Source organism: Daldinia loculata, assembly GCF_022478755.1.
Source record: "Daldinia loculata strain CBS 113971 unplaced genomic scaffold F4817scaffold_64, whole genome shotgun sequence".
Taxonomy (NCBI): Eukaryota; Fungi; Ascomycota; class Sordariomycetes; order Xylariales; family Hypoxylaceae; genus Daldinia; species Daldinia loculata.
Genome location: NW_026054918.1, coordinates 169,714 through 189,262, shown reverse-complemented (window position 1 = coordinate 189,262; position 19,549 = coordinate 169,714). Strand labels below are relative to the sequence as shown.

At 46.3% G+C, this 19,549-nt stretch overlaps 8 protein-coding genes across 8 annotated transcripts; 5 read left to right on the top strand and 3 right to left on the bottom strand.

Annotated features, from left to right (window-relative positions):
- Positions 1-412: 412 nt before the first annotated feature.
- F4817DRAFT_361430 (uncharacterized protein) lies at positions 413-2,276 on the bottom strand (the record flags this gene model as incomplete). Its single annotated transcript, XM_049306407.1, has 7 exons — positions 413-503; positions 552-634; positions 688-876; positions 920-1,037; positions 1,348-1,555; positions 1,588-1,678; positions 2,250-2,276. 7 exons carry the CDS (start codon positions 2,274-2,276, stop codon positions 413-415), a joined length of 807 nt encoding a protein of 268 aa, XP_049155320.1.
- A 92-nt stretch (positions 2,277-2,368) lies between these two features.
- F4817DRAFT_319694 (carbohydrate esterase family 3 protein) lies at positions 2,369-3,578 on the top strand (the record flags this gene model as incomplete). Its single annotated transcript, XM_049301097.1, has 2 exons — positions 2,369-2,504; positions 2,596-3,578. The coding sequence occupies 2 exons, from the start codon at positions 2,369-2,371 to the stop codon at positions 3,576-3,578; spliced, it is 1,119 nt and encodes a 372-aa protein (XP_049155319.1).
- A 716-nt stretch (positions 3,579-4,294) lies between these two features.
- On the top strand, positions 4,295-4,865 carry F4817DRAFT_319693 (uncharacterized protein; the record flags this gene model as incomplete). The annotated part of the gene is made up of 3 exons (XM_049301096.1): positions 4,295-4,388; positions 4,454-4,766; positions 4,820-4,865. The coding sequence occupies 3 exons, from the start codon at positions 4,295-4,297 to the stop codon at positions 4,863-4,865; spliced, it is 453 nt and encodes a 150-aa protein (XP_049155318.1).
- A 1,405-nt stretch (positions 4,866-6,270) lies between these two features.
- F4817DRAFT_319692 (uncharacterized protein) lies at positions 6,271-8,175 on the bottom strand (the record flags this gene model as incomplete). Its single annotated transcript, XM_049301095.1, has 9 exons — positions 6,271-6,374; positions 6,431-6,577; positions 6,636-6,783; positions 6,836-7,187; positions 7,399-7,666; positions 7,716-7,788; positions 7,842-7,886; positions 7,937-8,016; positions 8,124-8,175. 9 exons carry the CDS (start codon positions 8,173-8,175, stop codon positions 6,271-6,273), a joined length of 1,269 nt encoding a protein of 422 aa, XP_049155317.1.
- Positions 8,176-8,502: 327 nt separating this feature from the next.
- F4817DRAFT_368303 (uncharacterized protein) lies at positions 8,503-9,421 on the top strand (the record flags this gene model as incomplete). Its single annotated transcript, XM_049307223.1, has 2 exons — positions 8,503-8,995; positions 9,054-9,421. 2 exons carry the CDS (start codon positions 8,503-8,505, stop codon positions 9,419-9,421), a joined length of 861 nt encoding a protein of 286 aa, XP_049155316.1.
- A 1,035-nt stretch (positions 9,422-10,456) lies between these two features.
- F4817DRAFT_368302 (uncharacterized protein) lies at positions 10,457-11,074 on the top strand (the record flags this gene model as incomplete). Its single annotated transcript, XM_049307222.1, has 1 exon — positions 10,457-11,074. One exon carries the CDS (start codon positions 10,457-10,459, stop codon positions 11,072-11,074), a length of 618 nt encoding a protein of 205 aa, XP_049155315.1.
- An 883-nt stretch (positions 11,075-11,957) lies between these two features.
- On the top strand, positions 11,958-15,701 carry F4817DRAFT_250946 (uncharacterized protein). Its single transcript, XM_049299163.1, has 5 exons — positions 11,958-13,027; positions 13,089-13,438; positions 13,495-13,817; positions 13,869-14,406; positions 14,481-15,701. The coding sequence occupies exons 1-5, from the start codon at positions 12,340-12,342 to the stop codon at positions 15,450-15,452; spliced, it is 2,871 nt and encodes a 956-aa protein (XP_049155314.1). The 5' UTR covers positions 11,958-12,339; the 3' UTR covers positions 15,453-15,701.
- Position 15,702: 1 nt separating this feature from the next.
- On the bottom strand, positions 15,703-18,000 carry F4817DRAFT_250924 (myo-inositol-1-phosphate synthase). The gene is made up of 4 exons (XM_049299162.1): positions 17,967-18,000; positions 17,027-17,888; positions 16,347-16,949; positions 15,703-16,262 (listed from the first exon to the last, which is right to left on the bottom strand). The coding sequence occupies exons 2-4, from the start codon at positions 17,749-17,751 to the stop codon at positions 15,962-15,964; spliced, it is 1,629 nt and encodes a 542-aa protein (XP_049155313.1). The 5' UTR covers positions 17,752-17,888; positions 17,967-18,000; the 3' UTR covers positions 15,703-15,961.
- Between the last annotated feature and the right edge of the window lie 1,549 nt (positions 18,001-19,549).

Genomic DNA, 19,549 nt, shown 5'->3' with positions numbered 1-19,549 from the left:
ATTGAGATTTTTTTTTAAAAAGAAAGGGAGAATTAAAGACCTTAAAACCCTAGAAAATTATTAATAATCCTGATTATATTCTAAGCCCTTTACAGCCCTTGTTACAATCAAGCAATGCCTGAGGGAGGTGCTCTATATATCCTATGCGCCATCATTCCGTAGTATTGTACTCACCTAGGTTTATGATCCGTTGGATATAACCAACATCACACTCATATGCTTTGTCCATATTGGAACTTTCCCGAGGATCGGGGACTTTGTCCGTTTCTTAGGCATAGGTAGCATTGTTATAGACAGATATAAAACTCTAAGAAACAACCTTACTAGGTCGGGTATAAGACATAGTTGAAATAAATATTCTAGTTTAAACCACCTCTCCTCTTTAATGAGAGGAACTCTACAACCTTCTCCGTTAAAGATGTTTTTGTAGAATAGACAGAATTTCGTGCCAGGTTTCCCGATAGAGTTCGCGGCCACGTTCACTATCTAATACCTCTCCCGGCCTAAAATGTATGTTAGGAAAAATAAATATCATAGTTGCGATGACTTACTCGGTATACTTGTCATTTCTCCACAGCTTCCCACTGCTCTCTGGACCCAACCCGGTAGCGCTGACGAGAGTGTGGCTCCCAGCCTCGGCAGTTCGTCCGACGAGAAAGTACAATATGTTCATTATATTCTATAGACTAGAGGAAAGTCGCGCGGCATTTTTGTTTTACACAAGCCGGGACAGCAGGCATTGATGATTATTCCATCAGCTTCTCCACGCTCTTTAAGCTGCTCGATAATCCCTTGTATGGCGAAGAATGCGGCTAGCTTCACTAGATAATACTGAGCTGTAATATCAAATTTAAAAGGGTCATTGATTGAGCTTCTCTAACAAAGTTTGGCCAGTTGGGAGCATTGCAGGCTCAACTACGTGAGAGGCCAAGCTATTGAGAAAGCATAGATGCGGTAGAGCATTGTGATCTGATTCAGTAGTGCTCGCACGCAGCTTCGGGAGAATAAGCAAGACTAGGAGCGTATTTGATAATACGCTAACTTGGGTGCAGATCTCATATCCTTTTGGACCGATATGTCATGGGCAGCCCTCGGTATGTGACCACCTCGGAGTGACAGGTGACTAGCTGGTAGATAGCTCATATAACGTGTATATGTTAGAAAATTATTAACGCCTGCTTTTTTTTTTAATCTAAGAGGAAACTAAGGATTAAGGTTCCTTTATATACAATATAACGGATGGCTAGCTGGTAAATAGCTTTAACCTAAATCTTAAAACCCTTATCACATCATACGCCTATCGTAATCCTTGTTATCTGACACGATAGTATGATGGTTTTTCGATACCAGCACAAAGAAGAGCTAGGTACATCGAGCTTCGATACTCGTTGGTCCAAGCGCCTGGCAAATTCTTTAACAGACGCGAAAGTCGATAAATCAACCGTCATAAGGATAATTTCGCCGGAACATCCTGTTTCTCGTTGGATAGCCGCTTTCGCTGCTTCACCCTTTTCGGTTGATCGGACAGCTAGGATAAAAGGTGATGCGCCTAAAGCTGCATATTTGATCGCTGCTTGATACCTTAACCGGAATTAGCCCCTGTTACCAGCACAGTGTTATCCTGGAATGAGAGCCCATTGGAGGTGGCAAGGGGATTTCTCGCTTCCCACCATTGATCCTTCAGAGTTTGTCATGGTGGTATGTTCAATAACGTGAATTGTTTAGAAAACGGGAAAATTACAATGAACTACAGTACCTTACCGATTGAATTAGGTATTTTATCTGCTACGAGGGAAGCGAAAAACGGAGAATAAAGCGTAGCAAAGGCGTGTCAGATAATTAAAGCTGTCGTCGAGGGAATATACCAGGGGTATAAACACGCTGCGCCTCATACTAACAAACCACATTTAACCCAAAACGATTATTATTAAAGTAAATATGACTTTTACTGGTCACGCCTTGTTGAAAGGACTTACATGGCATTAATTTCGTATCGACGTTGAAATGGGTTGGTTGGTTAAACTCCGAAAAGCAATGTTTATCTACCTAGGCAGCATTGAAACTATTCATAATTGGCCGCCACCGCGTCTCGCGTCTATTAAGCTTAAATCGTGATAGGTCGCGTGCCGGTATCCGGGTGAGATAGGTAAGTATGGCAAACACGCCTTGCTTGGCATAGGATGTGGCGTCTTACTGTCAAATCAAGAAGTTGGATTGAATCGGAACCCTGGCGAGCATCAAGCTAACACCTTGGCAAATCTCTTTCCCACGCCCATCATGATCTAGACACATTATAGGGGAGAGGTTGAAATAATATCTCCTATTTGCCTCCATAGATTCGGGAGCGTCTAAATATTGGGTAAACAATATGGCCTTGGACGATATGGAGAAGGTTCAAGACCCCTCGCCGCGGACCTCACGGTTGGCATTTATACGATCCAAGAAAGGAATTGCGATTTTCACGGCCGTCAGCTGCCTCCTCGTCGGAGTGGTGGTAGTAATTGGTACGTTTTTGAAATTCGTATTATTATTATCATTAATTATGAAACATATATAGTTGAGTTGTGTATACTAACATGAAGTTTATCGGCTTAGCTCTTGCAGCGACGGGCGTGGTTCATGCTGGCAATTCATCTGATGGATCCAAGTCTAATGAACAGTTAGCCCCTGTCTCTTCACCAACATCGACTATCTTGGTGGCCACAAGTACAGCGGCAACAGCAGTCGGTGTGCTTGAGCCAACATCGACTTCAGCTTCCACCACATCATCATCCTCTACGTCTGAGACTACTAAAGCTGCGTCTACTACATCGAAATCGACTTCGTCCTCAGATGTCTCTACATCAGCTACACCAACTAGTGTAAAATCTGCCGCAAGCCCTAGCGATGCTCCTCTGAGAATAATGGCTCTCGGCGCCTCCATTGTTAAGGGAGAGACCTCCCCTGGCTATCTGGGGTTCCGAAAGCCAATGCGTGATCAACTTGTTGACCTGGGTTATGAAGTAAACATGGTGGGTTCCGTGAGACTAGGCGATTTTGTGGATAACGACGTTGAGGCGTATGGGGGCAAGAAGATTAAGGAGATGCACAACTATGCCAAGAAGGCCGTACCCAAGATGCTACCCAACGTGTTCCTCATAAATCTGGGAACCAACAATCTTCTACAGAATAAGGATGTCGACAAAGTGGGACAGCAGATGGAAGACATGATCGACTACTTACTAACAGCGTCCGATAAATCGACAGTCATCCTAAGCACGATGCTCACGAACAAGGTTGGTGACCTCGAGACCGAGGTCCTGGACATGAACAAACAATATCGGGATATTATAAAGAAGTTCGAAGCAGATGGCAAACCCGTCGTTCTAGCTGAGATGCATCCTAGTGAGGGCGCTTCAGGGGTTCCCTCAGTAAACGAGATCGGCCCCGACGGCTCTCACCCTACAGTCCAGGGCTACGAGATGATGGGCAACATTTTTGTCCAGGCGATCCAAGAGGCTAACAAGAAGGGATTGATTCAAAAGCCGGCCAAGAACGGTATTCCCGACGATGGCGAAGCTGGGAGGGATGGATTCTAGCATCCAGGCCACCGCGACATTGCAATCACTTCTATCACCAGGAGACATCATGAATATTACATGATTCTTGAACGAACATAACGTGGTGGATTCCACCTCAATACAACTATGGAGCAATTCTGGAAACGGGCAACGAGACAATCAGAACAAAAGACTGCGAAAATCGGACCTGCACGATGATGTTTTAATTGTCGAGACGTGCATACGAAATTCCATCTCATTGAAGCGGTGACAGCTCCTTTATATACGCGTCATTACACATGAGGCATGGCCTAATAAACGACAACGGGGAGGATGTAAATATAGGCTTTGCTTCACTTACAGGGCACGTTGGGTGGTTAAACCGATTCCATCCATCTAGCCACGGCTAAAGATGCCCTTTGGCCTTTCCAATATCTCCATGAGATGATTTTAATGGGCATGGTAGTCTGCTTTGAAAAATCATTTGGATCCTGACGAGTTCTGCGAGGGCAGGGTGTAGGACATAATATAGGGAGGTAGATCATACATATTATTAGTCTCAACCGAATGAGACGTATCAAGTTAAATATAGCTTGATTCAGAGGAATGCGGGTTGATTGAAGGGGACTTTACATATATAACCAACTTATAACGTTTATATCTTGCTTTAACTGGACAAGAGAACCTAATGCAACTGCCAATTAGAACTAAATATAACTGGCCTAAGGCTTCATAAGCAAACGCTCGTCGAGTCCATGTTCCTCGTGTTTTGCTCTTCAATTACGTATAAGCACTACTTCATATCGCGTGAGTTCATCGGGATCTCTGCCCAAACCAAGAATCCTAGTGGTTGGCCTCCTGAGTTGGCGGACCTTGGCACGACGATGAGGTTGAATCTCCTTCTATTAGCATAGCCACAACGAACACCGGATCTATCACTCGTGGGAATTGGAACCACCGTCGCATTCGCAAGAACTTCAAATTTGTCGGCGATGCTCGTCACCTCGGCCTCGGTCTCGGCCTCGAGGCAACATTCCAGAGCGAAGCCAAGAAATCTAGTAAGGAAGCCATTGATAATTTTAGCAAGACGGCTGAGTCTGGGATGAGAATCTTGGGCATCGATATCCAGCCTTCTAAGTCCAACACGAGTAGCTTTTCTACGTCTAAGAGCGATGTTAAGTTCGACTCTGACAACGGAAAAATCTCCATTTGTCCGGAGAGTGACCTGTACGTCACTGTGTAATGTGTGCCAGTATCTCTACTAATAATCCAAGTCACAGCAACCCTATCGTGCTAGGCATTCTTGGAAGCAAGATCAGGTTGTAAAAGGGTAGACGGATTCTCAGGTCGGCTGAGCCTAGATACGTAATTAAGTCGTGCTCAGTTACTCGATCGCTAGACAGAATAGGTAGGTATCTTAAGTATTTTTTTATAATAACTCCCATACACGAGGAGTTGCCATAGAAGATGATGCTGTATTCAGCATTAGCAGTACGTGCCAAACATGTCGTAAGATTATTTTAACACTTGAACGCCTTGATCATAAATACGTCGTTGCCTAGGTACCTAGGTAGGTAATAATTTGACGGTTACCAGGCAACGAAATCACGCGCATGCTAAGTTTAAAAGATGCATTAAGCACATCTCCTGTCACGAAGCCCCAATCCGAGATTTGCTTTGCCAACATGGCCGTGGTCTAGTGGTTAAGGACATGAAGGGCAAAATCCGAGTTCGAATTTGAGTCAGGGCGGCAAAAAGGCCAATTTGTTCAGGTCAAGTGCCAGGTTCGAACTCACCTTTTTGTCCCTTTTTCTTGTATTTGTATCATTTGCCATTTTTACTTTTTCTCTTCACTTTTATTTCCAAATTTCCCAGTTTTCGCATTAAATAATTCCGACAAAAGATAAAACTCGAACACTTGTGGTTTTCGCAAGCAAAAAAAGGTAATAGGACAAACCAACCTCGGGTACCTAAGGCATATTTCTGGATTGCTTAACGCATTACTCGGATATGTTGCTTCATAATTGAACAAGAGTTTAGTGATCTCGAGCATGCGGGTTTTTTACTTAAGTCTTACCCCTATATCTAAGCCACCACTGATTACCTAGGTACCTAATAATACATTGTTATGGGTGAGATGGATTAGCACGTATGGTGCGTCTAGGCTATGCTTTAAAAACTACTTTATATACCCACGAATGATTTCGAAACACCTAAGCAGCATGCATTATACGCGGAAGTCTAATAATTGGTATAACCGCATAGCCAGGGGTGATATTCATCCAGAGAAGGTTCCACTTGAACGAAACAAATACAGATAATCGAGGATACGAGCAAGTACTAAGAGCACAGCTCTGTTAAATCATAAGAACTATGAACATAGATAAGATTACGCTGATGTGACCAGAAGGTCCTTGCTCTATATGTCTTGAGGAATCACAACTTTATTAGATCATGAAAGTTAATGATTCCTCTCCTTATAATTCCCAGATTTGACTGTTGTCCCCTAGCCGTGGGAGACAAGAGACTTAAGGGCTAGGCTATCTAGATCCCGAGACCGAATTTTACAGGATAATGCCACACAGCCGATACATACTGATAAGGATGTCAAAGACATTATATTAATGAAATTCCTGATAATCTGGTTGATTGTGTTGAAATCATAATCACAAGCTACACACTAGTAATTACCAAACAAACACACAATTCCCAGGTTACCTGACAGTATTGACTAAGCTGACATTACCACAGAGTATGGGATATCCGATTCGATAGGCACGGTTGAAACCGGAACGGCGGCCGGAGTCTTAGATATTGGGTTGCCGTCCAACGATACTGCCATTAGCATTAGCATTAGTGACGAAACTAGGAAATTAACGAATGTAACATACAACATTCAAACTTGACCTCCCGGTCTTCCATTGTCGCTTCAACCTTAAATTTAAACTGTTGGCAACCATTGATTAGGCTAAACCAAGGCTTGGAGCGAGTTTTCAAGCCTGAGTAGTTGCATCTTATGGTTTGAAGTACTTGAACTCCTGTATAAGTATTAGTTAACGGTCAGGTATATTGAAAACCATAGAGGATAGCGCGAACCATTATTAGAAGTATAGAATTCAGGTGGTTTCTCGTCCGACGAGCTTACCACGGAGATATCGCCCACAAGGTCAGAATTCTTCAAATTATTTTCGAATCTGCAACGGAGTTCCCTGGTAAATTTATCTCCAGATTTCGTCTCATCCCCCTGCGAATAATAAGCGTTAGGCATGATCAATCTTATGAAGTGAAGCTCTTACCTTTCGAATCAGCCAGTCTACACGTTTAACCAAACGCCCCCCATCGAGCTGATTTCTCTCAACTCCATTTTGCTTCTTTGCCAATCTATGGGACAATTTCCAGCCCTCATATTCCACCCGTGTCATGATTCCGAAAGAATCTTGGGAACACAGCTTGGTGGACGTAGATGACCCATTGTAAAGACTGCGCACGCGTTCATATACAAGACCTTGACTTACGCAAAGCTGTGGCTTAGATGATAGGTGAAAGGAAGCATTTTGGAGATATGAAGACTGCTTTCTGAATCGGGCTTGAAGCTGCCGCTGGACATATGGGGAAGATCCAAGGCCGCCAAGAGAGAATGATATGATCCTGTTAACCAGTACTGTTAGCAGGTCGTTAACAAACGGACGTTAAGGACTGGGAAGACCAACAACGCGCTTTCCATCCATTACCATCTCATCAATATTATCTTCAATGTCCTTAATTTGCTCGTCAAACATTGACTTCAATTGACCCCTGCAGCCTTGAAGTAAGCAAGATGTACCTAGTATCGCATACTGACAGGCACAAAGGGGCTTACCATCTGACGCGTAACTCTCCATTCGCGATATTAGCTTCCTCAAATGAGACCTTTCCGTCCAATTTAGGTATTTTCACAAAGAAACCGTCCTTGTCGTCACGATGGCCAGTGAACCCATGTTTATAGTTTTGAAACTCTTCACTATTCATCATTCTCCAAGCTAGCTCTACCGGTTCGCCGCCCAGTCGCTCATGGCCAGCCTTCTCCAATTCTTTGAGTGCTAGCTGCTGGAATTGGGTGTCGATGTACGTGGAACCAGAGTTCTCACCTAAAGCCAGGATTAGTAATTGTCCAACCTCATAATAGCAATTTCTTACCAATGTTTGGCTTCAACTCTGCCAATAGAATATCGTTTTTTGTCGATACCTTTACCTTGGCGAGACAAATGTCCTGTTAAATGTGAGTGAAAATGCACAAATCGCGCTTAAAAGTAGTCGGCTCACTATTGTGCCACCCCCAGCATCTACAACGAGTACGTTGTTATCATCCTATGTCTAGTCAGACTCTATCTTATGGAGATGGATGGAGAAATGCTTACTTGAAGGTTGATTTGATCCTCCCTGACCGAGAATATGGCAACTGCTTCAGGCTCACTAAGAGAAGCAGTCAATCTATGTTCTATAAGCCACGGCCGTACCTGTTTACAATCCAACGTCAGTAGGAATCGGTTGGAAGGTAAACATTATCTTCACTAATGCACCAATCACTCGGTGAAGTTTGCTTACCGCTCATGCCCACATCTATCCCAATAATCATGTCAATACCTCGTGGGGCCATGGTGTGAGACTTGAAATACTGTCACAAGGTAGAACCAAACAGCATGGAGACAACTTCGTTGTTCCGTAGGGAACTCTAACCTAACTTTGGGAGCCTGTGGCTACCTAATACATATTAAACACGTCCTTTGTCCCAGATGTCTCATCTAGGATCCTGGCAGGTACCAGATATACATAAGCCACTTTCTGGAGACTTATCCTAGTTCCAGCCATTTTTTTTTATACAACTCAGACTCAACAAGATCTCATCTAGGCCTTCCACCTAGCCGCTTGTATCAGAAATCATCACCTCTGCCAATCGCACCGACAACTCGTAGAATTGCACGATATGTACTCATCAGGCGCTGTAGCAGGTATTGCGATAGGTTGTGCCTTCGCAAGCGCAGCTATCGTTTCCGCTGTGTTCCTGTTAGTACACCGCCGTCGACCAAATCTGAAGCCAACAACTCCGGAGCAAGTGCCGCGTCTTGAATACGTGCATGACCATTTACTGCAGGCAGTCGGCCACAAAGAACTCAGACGAGAATTTTCCGGATTGGAAACACTAATCAAGGCCTTTGCCTTCAACTACTTTCACACTCAACCGGTCGATGCAACAACCGTGGATACCGACAAGATACATGCCATGCTAGGCGCAGCCGATAATCACTCCAGCAGCCAGTGGTCAACTCAATTATGCGACACCACTAATCGAATAACTGCGCTTAGAACATATATTGCGAGGGTCCTCTTGGCTCGAGTCGACCCACGAGGTCCAGCAGAGACGACCCTTCTTCCCGTCGATATTGTTCGTTGTTTTCAAACAGCGCTTCTAAAGAACCGTAAGTTACTGAAAGGCCGCTGTCAGAGGACGAGGACACAATTAACATTTGCACTTAGATCCGCCACTTCTTCTAGAGTCCTGGCGCGTTACGACTGCTACCGTTCTGGCAGGTCAATACCCGCAAAATAAGCTGGCAGAAGGTGACCCACGCGCCGACAATATCAAGAGAACAGTGGCTGACCTGTTGGATGCTCTGCAACCTTTCCGGACTAAAGGAAATGAAGAGAGCTCCATACTTATTTTAGAGGAAATGGGGAAGAGTTTTGCGGTTCTAGGATTCAAACTCTTCTCACACATAAATACCATTGAGGTTGTATGGCCCCCCTCGTCAGCTACCCAAGTGGTTCTCTTCCCTGCTTTGGTGCAGTATAGACCTACTGAAGGATATATCATTGTCACCATCAGAGAAGCATCTTTTTATTGAGTACACAGGTACTTTCGATATTTTCTGAGAATTAGGAGTAGAGTTACCATAATGACTCTAATAATTTACCGCGTGATCATGTCGAGTTGTGGTGATCGTCAAAAGAGAGTACTTCACCATAACTATCTAGGAAGCTGTCATAATTCCTGAAGTGGCTATATTACTGAGGGACTGTGAAAGGGGTAGTGTTACCCATCATTGTGGCTTCCTACCGATGAGTCCGTGGTATCTACCATTGTGAAAGGATTCCTGCCACCCATCGGTTGTCTAATAGGTATCATCGGCTAGATCAAGCGCCTGGCATAATGGGTCCAAACTAATATCCAATAATAATAGAGGCAAGACCAGCACTTTGATGACATCTTTCCAATTGGGAAGTTCAAACTTACCTTTTCTTTGTTTCGTCCATCTTAACACGGGAGCTTGTGGACGAGGCTAGCAGCTATTTGCCTTATTAGAGGCGCAATCACGAGAGAAGTTCCGTCATGGCTTTGTTTCTTTAACACGACCTAGTTGCGGATCTCCTTCTCATTTCAAAGGAATCCATGACGCCAATCTAAGTTCGGAACTTAGAAACACACTGCCAGAACAAGCTACAAGGCTTCAAGCACTGACTACCTGTCTTAATGCCTACCGCTCACCTGCTGAAAATATTCCCGTAGCCACCTGAAGGATTCTATGAGCAGCCGCCTAATGGGTCACGGCCTGTAGCCAACGATCCCAATATTATAATGTATCATATATCTAGGTAGTTTCTTCACCGAAAGCCTCTGTGGAGCCCTGGTTCTTGGGCATTTCACAGCCGCGCTCGTCAAAGGACGCGTAGGTTATCACCTATTCTGCATCCTTCAGATAAAAAACAAATAATTTCAAGGGAAAACAATACATACCTATGCAGCATACAAGCTATCACAATGTCAACATTACGGTCAAAAAGATAACTTCGTTGTTGCATAAGTTATCTAACTATATACATAGCGGATGAGAACATTTCTCTCTCAAGCCAAATCCTTCGCTACTTACTGCTTAGCAAGCATGGATCTTGCTACGATTCCATTTACTATACTAAGCGATCTGAAAACAGTATGGGATTTCTGTAAGATCGCACGAGAGCTCACTGATGTCCCAGAAACCTCCAAGGTGTTCGTGAGGATACTTGAGCAGGTCAGCCGCGATAACGAATATGCCCGCGATTTTTTCAACAAAATCCAACCACACAGAAAGGATGATCGCACCCAGTTCCAATGGATCGTGGAAGTAATCACTACAAATAGCCATAAAATCAGTAACGTCATGAACTTCATAAGCCGACTGGACCTATCAAATTTGCCAAACCTCAAACACCGGATCGATTTTGTCTTGAAAAAAGAGAAAACTCTCAACGACCAGGAGAAAGTATTGCGCTTTTCGCACAATCGTTTATTAGCCGTCGTCGGCACAATGCACTTATTGGCTTTTCAGCTTGGCTCTTCAAGCAAGTCGTCTCTGTCCTCGCCTGCAGCAAAGCCTTTGCGAAGCAGAGCATCTCCAGCACCACCACAGCGCCACCCGCGTACAAAAGATACCGATTGCATTCTAGGTCGACTAGGTGTTGTCGATGAAAAGGTGGTTGAACATGTTACTATCACCACCATTGAGGGGCCCGGGTTTTGATTTGGCTACTGGGCACGGCTAGGTAGTTTTATCTTAGTCCACATCTTGACACTATTTATCTCTACTTCCAAGGATTTCCTATGGTACGTTCTCCCGGCATTTATCATAATGATAGTTGTATGTACGCAAGGGCGTGGCTTACGGGTAGTGTAGTTGTTGGATGTGGCTTAAGAAGTTCGTCTGTACTAGGAACAATTAGATACGCGGCTTGGACCACACAAGATAGCCGAGTCCGGATGCACACAATATGTAGCAAAAATAGATTTAGCTCGTTTGGGTTTTATCAAATCAACTTCTTATAAATAGCATTCTGCGATTCGTCTTTATGTAAGGAGATGATCATGAGGCTCTCGATGGGACGTACCTAGGTACGGATCCGTACTCTTATTCTATTTTTAGACACCATGCATATGTACATACTAAAAATTGCACTACCGTGGCGGGAGAACCATGATTACCTATTATTGAAAGGGGCCACGATACATGGTACATAGGCGCCACCCATTGATGTTCTTTCTTTGGCTGTGTTAAACTTTTAGTTAATGTTCTTCCATGCAGCTCTTTTCTATGCAAGTGCCACGATGCGCTGCCAGCGTGTTTATCCCTTCCTTCATCTTTATACACTAGTGTAAGCAAGGCTATCTGCCCTTGTCCAAACTTCCAACGCGATGGATTCTTACTTATCCCGGCTAGCCTACAGCATGCGCAGCTCCAGCATCTCCCTACTTTAGAGACAGCAAGGGGAGAATATGGCCTGACAACTCTCTAAGAGCAGGAGCAGGCTTTCAGTATTCTATCGACTCCTATTTGTTGTCTTTGTTAAATGTTGGAATTCATTTCTGAGCAATCAATAATCATAAATACCTAAATTGCGCCACGGATGCTATGTTGGTATCCGAATAAGTCCAAGCTTTTTAGTCATAACAGGTAGTTAGACTAATAACTGCAATGGAGTTAAATAGGTATATAAGATCGTCAACATTATCGTGTTTTTGGAGTAGCGGATAAGCACCGTAACCGTGTCCGTCTCTGCCACACCCACCACAGGATCCCGTTCCTCTGCCGGGTTCTATCCGCAGTTGATCCTCTACAGTGAGTGGATAAAAAGCGAAAGAAAACGGGGCTTTAACCATCTTGCTGTTGCTGTGGTTATTCAGCACTGTGCGGCTTTGTGCTGAAATGTTTGCTGTCGCCTTTTCCATATCATTGAATTGACCGGTTCCGTCAAGGTTGTTCACCTTAACAGTAAAAGAGCAACTTCAGCTATGATACCTAAATGCAGATCACCGGTCATGGAGAAAAGTGCACAGGAACCGGATGCCCACTTGGCTGATGAGGTGCCCATTTTTCTACCATCAATATTCTCACCCTGGCGTAATCAGAAGGAATTTTTTATTGCTGGCAATGAACCAGCATTTGCTCATTCAGCCGCTCAGCCACCAGTACTGCCTCCCCAGACGTCCAGAGAAACAACAACAAAATCACAAGATATCTCCGAAGAAGATATATCGAATTATCCGTTACACCAACCAACTTCCCCTTTCAACCCCCTGGTAACAGGGAAAACTGACACGGCCGACGACAAACGCGCATCTCGGCTATTCAAACACGGCATGCAGCCCAGAACGGAAGTTGGTATCGCAGCTGGTAATTCTGCTACAGCTAATCTTGAGAAACCTGGACCCCTGCGCCGCACAAGATTCAAAGAAATGCTGGATCGTTCTCTTCCGACAACGCTTTTCAAAAGCAATTCTTTCTCTCGTATTAGTGGCAATTACGACGAGATTAGAGAAGATCACCAAGCCGCACCGCCACATCGCGAGATGGAGAATCGCGATACGGAGAATTATCCCATGGGCTCGGTCAACAACGCACGCGAAATCCCGGAAGAGAGCTGTGCGAGCTCGGATGATAGCAGCGACATCGAAATTGACGATCTCGCTGCGCGATACGGTATATTTGGAGTTCATTCTTGTGCTTTGCCTACGGTATTTGATACTAACCGATTTTCTAGAGCGACCACCCCTCGACTGCTACTCAAGGCGGGATGTATACATCAAGCATTGGAGCTGGGAATACGTCGTTCTAGCTTTATTGTCCTTGTACTCTACACTTCTAAGCGGTTTGTGGTTTATAACTTCTATCTACCAACCGCGATATGGAAGAGGGATATCATCTAGCGAGGGGTGGAAGATGGCACCTTCGACAGCCACCCTTGTTTGCACCTTAGTCGCTAAGACCATTGAAATATCCTTTGTCACGGTCTACGTCGCTCTTCTCGGCCAAGTCCTAACTCGAAGAGCTTTTATCAAAAAGGCGAAGGGCGTTACTCTTGCCGAGATGACGATGCGGAATTGGGTCATCGTAAGTAAACAACTATGTACACTCCTCTTTTTGACTGTTAACATTAATGAGTTTAGCAACCGGGATCTTTACTTACTTATTGGGAAGGAGTTCCTTACGCGGCGATGACCCTCTTAGGTGGTGTGAGTCTTCTTGCGACTCTTTGCTCCCTGTTTTACACTACGGCGTCGGACGCCCTGGTAAGTCCTAAGCTTATGTTTGGTCGGTGGGAGAATCGCGAGCTGGAAGGGCTGGTGAAAGCTTCCTATGCGAACCCTTTCTACGTACAGAAAGCTTGCTCGACCCCCATCGACCTGACCATGGACCCGAACAATTCGGCGCCCTCTTGTCTCGATGTCCAATACTCGGGACAGTCCTATCATAATCTACTTACCTTCATGCATGTTACCCTCCCTCAATACTACCAACCTCTAGCTAACAGCCCATCCAGGACAGAATGGCAAGCTATCCACGATAATAAGACTTCAACGATGGACAACCTCGCCTCGAGGCCTGTGGGAAGGCATAGTCTATTCGACAACACAACAATGGTATCATCTTGGATCGAGACCGATTTCGGAAACCCGGAGCTTAATTTAAAATCCCACAACAGGATCATCAATAATGTCACGCTCGCGATGCCACATGCGGGCGTCTACTTGGCTGCGACAGACCCGCGCAACGACATATTGCAACCCGACGATCTAGCTGGTGTCGGCGAATACTCAATCCGTGCCAGCGTTGCTTCACCTGTGGTCAATGTCATGTGTGTCAATGTGGCCCACGACGAGTTAGCACCTCTCATATACACCACTTGGCCTGGCGCCCGAACGGAGGGCACCGAGATACCTGGGCAGAAAACCGGCGTGGAAGATTGGTTCAATGATGTCCCGCCCCCGGTTGACGACGAATGGCTCAACAGGACCGTAGTTGATGATATTTTTCGATGGGGTCCTAAGTACCACCGTCGACCCCCTGTCTTTCAACTGGTCAGAACCCATTTCCCCCTGCTTTGAGAGCTCTTAGCTTGTATAATAGATCCTCAGACTAACGTCTCTAATAGTTCCCGATCGACTATAACATGATCACCAATACTTCAGTCGCCAACTCGGAGTCTTTATACGTATTAGCCAAGTCGAACGCTGTTGCTGAATACACGCTCTGTGAGATGCGGTCGTGGGTAACACCAAAGTGCTCGACTCGATTCGACGTCTCGGGCATATCCGGCGGCTTCATGCGGGCACATTGCGAGGATCCTAAGGACACCGACTCGTACTCCGCCTCATCGGGCAACGACGACGTTAAAAATCCCCCTGAACCCTCTATCGACTGGAGGAACCTAGCTGAGCAATGGCGCCTTTCCATGGATCTTAACGGTGGCGTGCAGAACAATAATGCGAGCAACGCGCGCATCATGACGAACCTCATATTACGCGAACCGGCGCTTGACCCCTTCCTACCCTCCATGGCTGAAGCCCTAGCAGTGCTTTCCTCATCGACTCTTGTCGCCGGGACTCTCGGGTCGACTTACCGTATGAGCTGGGATTATCCAAAGGTCGAGATGTACCCGGGTGTCTACGAGACATTCAAGGCGTCTATGCGCACCCAACAGTATACATCCTCGCACGTACAAGCATGGCAAGGAATATTCTACGCTGTGTTGGGCGCAGTTTTCGCAATTAACGTAGCATGTCTGCTTTATCTCGCCTTCTTCCGCCAAGGGCTCGTGAGCGACTACACCGAGCCCCAGAACCTATTCACCGTCGCCGTCAACTCGCCTCCCAGCGTCGCGCTATCGGGGAGCTGCGGCCACGGCCCGGACACGGCGGGACTGGTGGTACCCTGGCGCGTGAATTACTCGGCTGCCGCCAACCACTATTTCTTCGAGGAGGTGGGCGGTAACACTAAGGGTCGCGCCGGCACCCGCATGAGCACGGCGAGCGGTTCCGATCTGTTGCCGGAGAATGATAGCCGGCTCAGGGGTAATAATTACAATAATTACAAACGGCTAAGGGAAAGCAGGTCGTGGTTTTAGAAACGGGCGTCCTGCTGCTACGAGGGATAAGGCAATTAATTGGACTAAAATAATCATCTGCATAGCGCTGCATTTCGCACCTTTTATATATCTACACTAGCATAGCGGTGGCGTTCAAGGGATTAGGGGTCGAGATACCATTCGGGAGGGGGAAAACCTCCTGATCTGTTACATTTACAATAGGTTAGGTACTTTTTGCTACGTACGCCCTCACATAGCATCACATCGAGATGAGTCACGAGTCCCAGGACAGTACACAATTCAGGAAATAGATAAATGCGTAATTTATTTATAGTAGATTTTCTCGTTATCTAGGATGTTGAGATCCTATGCATATGTATCTGGCAGCGTTGAGCTATATCCATAAAAGAGATTTTCCCAAAAAAGCGGTTACGTCGTGGCACAAGCGACTGGACAAAGCCATAACCGAAGAATAAAAGCGAGTGGCGGGACGAATCCCTTTATTCCAAAAATCCAAGAATCACGCTTACGCCGAGTATAGCTGCTGCTTAAAACAGCTTATGCTCAAGCGTCATATCGGACTCGGGCTCCAAGCCGACGCAAGCGCGGAAGATATTCGTCAAGGCGCCGCGCTGCTTGGCGAGCGCGTTGACGACGGGGGTCCCGGGCGGCGTCAGGGGCGCCTTGAGCATGTAGCTCAGGATGCTGAGGACGCTGTGGAAGCCCTTGAACTCGGACGCGGGCTGCGAGGATAGCTTCCAGCTGATGCGCGTCATCATCTCGGCTACGATGACTAGGTCGATGATTAAGGGGGAGGCGAGGAGGGAGTCTTCGCAGACGTTGAAGATGCTGGGGTGGGGGGTTAGGGTTAGCTGGGGAGTTAGAGAACAGGGTGGGAAGGGGGAGGGGGGGAAAGGAAAGGAAAAGACTTACGAAATAGTCTGGTGGCCGCCCAAGAAAATCTCGGCGTAGTACTCGTCCAGCGCACGCTTGTTGTCGCCGACAGCAGGCATGTACTTAATCACGACAGTGTGATCAGGGTGTTCGCCCTTCTTATACAGGACCGAGTTCGCCTCGACCATATCGTCGACGACATTGCTCTTGGAAATCTCCTTGGACCGGAACTGGCGCTGGGAGCTCAAGTTCTTGCCGTCGTTGTTGCCGAGGTGGTTGTAGCTCGCGATGGAGGTCAGCTTGATGCCCGCGTTGATGAGGAAGTCGACGAGGGCGGATTTCATCTTGGTCTGGCCGGATTTGAAGTCGTCGCCGCCGATGAAGGCGCCGTGGCGGGAGGCGAGGTCGATGGCGCCGGGGACGAATGTGTTCTGCGGAGACCCGTTGATGAAGGGCGTCGATTCGAGGATGCAGGCTACGGCGAAGATGGTCGAGGGGGAGATCTCTTCGTGCCCTTGCTCGATGGCTTGGAGGAGGTTGTCTGCCGTGTCGTTGATGCCGGGGATGATGTCGGCGTAGCGCTCCGTGTTCGCGGTCCATTGCACGATGACCTTGTCTAGGCCGTTTTGCTGCTTAAAGTCGCTATTTTTTTCATTTTTTTTTTCAGATTAATAAAAGCGTCATATCATATATATATAGGCGTGCAAGTCGGAACTTACCGGATATCCTTGCGGATCTTCTCGACGTGAGCCGTAGAGGCCTTGCTCCCGGGAATGAGATTGTCGGCTCGGTCCTCCTGGTTGGCGGCGATGAAGTCGGGGTAGTAAATACTGGGGAGAGGAACCATCTGGGCCAACTCCTTCTTGACCTGCGTCTTCAAAGTAGGTTCGAGCACGGCAGCACGGTCCATAGCGTCGGCGAGGTTCAAGCTGCTGATATCCCACCCGCCGATGACGAGATCGTTGGGATGGACCATGGGAAGGACGTCGTGGAATGGGATGTTGACTTCCTGCTTGGTGATGGGATCCGTACCGAGCTTCATGGTAGAGCCCATGATGACGGACCCGTAGTAGTTGGCTGCACGAGATCCCTCGCGAGTCTCCCAGACTAGGCCCCGGCGATTGGCGATGATACCGGCGGTCACGGTGGTGCCGTTGTTTCCACCCCAACCGACAAGCATCATACCAACCTTAGGCACCTTGCGGTCGACTTTGAAGTCGTAGACCATCTCCTTAGGCGTAGCTACATATTTGCCGGCAGCATCCTGGGTGACGCTGGTGGTCCGGTAGGTATACTTGGACAGGATCTCATTGTCGGTGTAGGTAACGTTGGGAGAGCTGACCGTGAAGAGATTGCTGGATGGCGATGAAGCCGAGTTGTCGGTACCGTTCGAGTTTCCGTTCCCGTACGCGGCCCCCGCGTCTGCTTCGGCGTGCGGTGCCATGGTGCTTTTCTGTTACTGGCGGTATGCCTTGATAGATTTAGAATTGAGGTATCTGGGCAACCCTTTACTGAATAAAGGGCGAGTCCGCTGCGCCTCCGGGCGAAGAGCAGCGGGCTCCGGCGTACGGGTGGTGAACGCTACATGGCAAGTCAGAAAACAAGACTCTAACTTTTAAGTATTCACAGTTGGACTAGAAGTCGGTGAAGGGAGCTTACGAGTTAAGGAGATTGGAAAACGTCTTGACGGTGTGTGGTGATCGCTGCTCGGAAGCGCGATCGTCAAGAGGTTTGAGTAGGAAGAGAAGGTTAGATACGACTACGTCGTTGAACCGTCTCAAAGTATCAAATTTGGTATTGTTAACTTGAAGAGCAAGAGATCAAGAGATAGAGTTTTAAAGTCTAGAGGGGTAGTATTCCAACTTATGTACGAAGTATGTAAAAGCAACGGATATGTCGGGAGTCTAGACAAGCCACTACTGCGGCTACGTAATAGACTAAGAAGGACAACACATGCAGGAAAGTCTAGAAAAGTGGCACGATATCCAGCACGAAGAACAGCTAATAAGTCTGCCGATAGATTTGACAGTTCACGATTTCGGTCGTTGCAGTTGTTGGACAGCACTTGTGGGTTTGGATGTCGTGTGCTCCCCGCCCGCCTAGCCCACCATAAGGGATCCGAGGAACCCTTACGGGCTTGTCAGCGGGGTAGTTAGGGGTATGATTGGTCAATGGGAGACATCTTGCTGTCAATACTGAGCCGAGTTTAGGGCTAAGTTCTAACAAAGAGCTTTTCTAGATTACAAGATGCAAACATTTAGCGATGTCGGGTCGCTTATGGTATCTTATACCCCTTTTTGGCTTCCCGCGCTTTGGCTATGCATATTTCCGCGGGCGTTCCTTGCATTATCGTTTTCTTTGGGTGTGGCCTTACGACGTACAGCTAGAAGATAATGCATGCATGCCACTTCATAAGGTATAACACCATATGACGACTCATTTTTATATATTCGACCCAAACTGCGGTATGATCACACGTCATACATGACATAGCATAAAATTCATAAGTTGTCCTTTAACGATTTATTTACTACCTTCTAAAATAGCGCTGCTCGAAAAAAGAAATGATTAATCGATCTTAATCTTACATCACGGTGATGGAATTCGTATACCGAATCATTACACGCATATAGTACCACACGTGAGTAAATCTAGATCTAATACAAACATATGAAGGCACACACAGGCAAGTTGAATCATGTGAAGCAGAATGTGCGGCCAATTTTACTATGGAAAGGGGGGGGATGTGCTAAATGTTCCTATTGGATAACGCTTATGAGTGAAGAGCACGGACTCGAAGATCTATCACAAGGGAGCTAGAGCTAAGAGAGAACGGTATTTCGCTACATATTCCTAAACCATTATTGAACTGCGAGTTTCTAGTTTCTCCTTAAGACAACTGACTTATGCTTGGTTTCTATATATGGGTAGCGCATAGCTTCGGATAACTGGTATCGTGTTAATGAAAAAAAGCGAGCCGAATCAAATAAGGCAGGCCACATTCCACAAATCACTACGTTACATACATACATAACTGAAGGCCCCCACTCTGGGATGCTGCTAACTACTGTATTAAGCCTCATTTCCGGGTTTACAGTAAGGGTTTGATTCGGATATGAGTACAGCTCAGGAGTTTGTGCATACTTACCTATCGATAGATAATTCTTGATATGGGAGGTTGATAATATTTTATGTACCTTAGGTAGGTATGCCGCGATATTCTGTAGCGTTCTCCTTTTTCA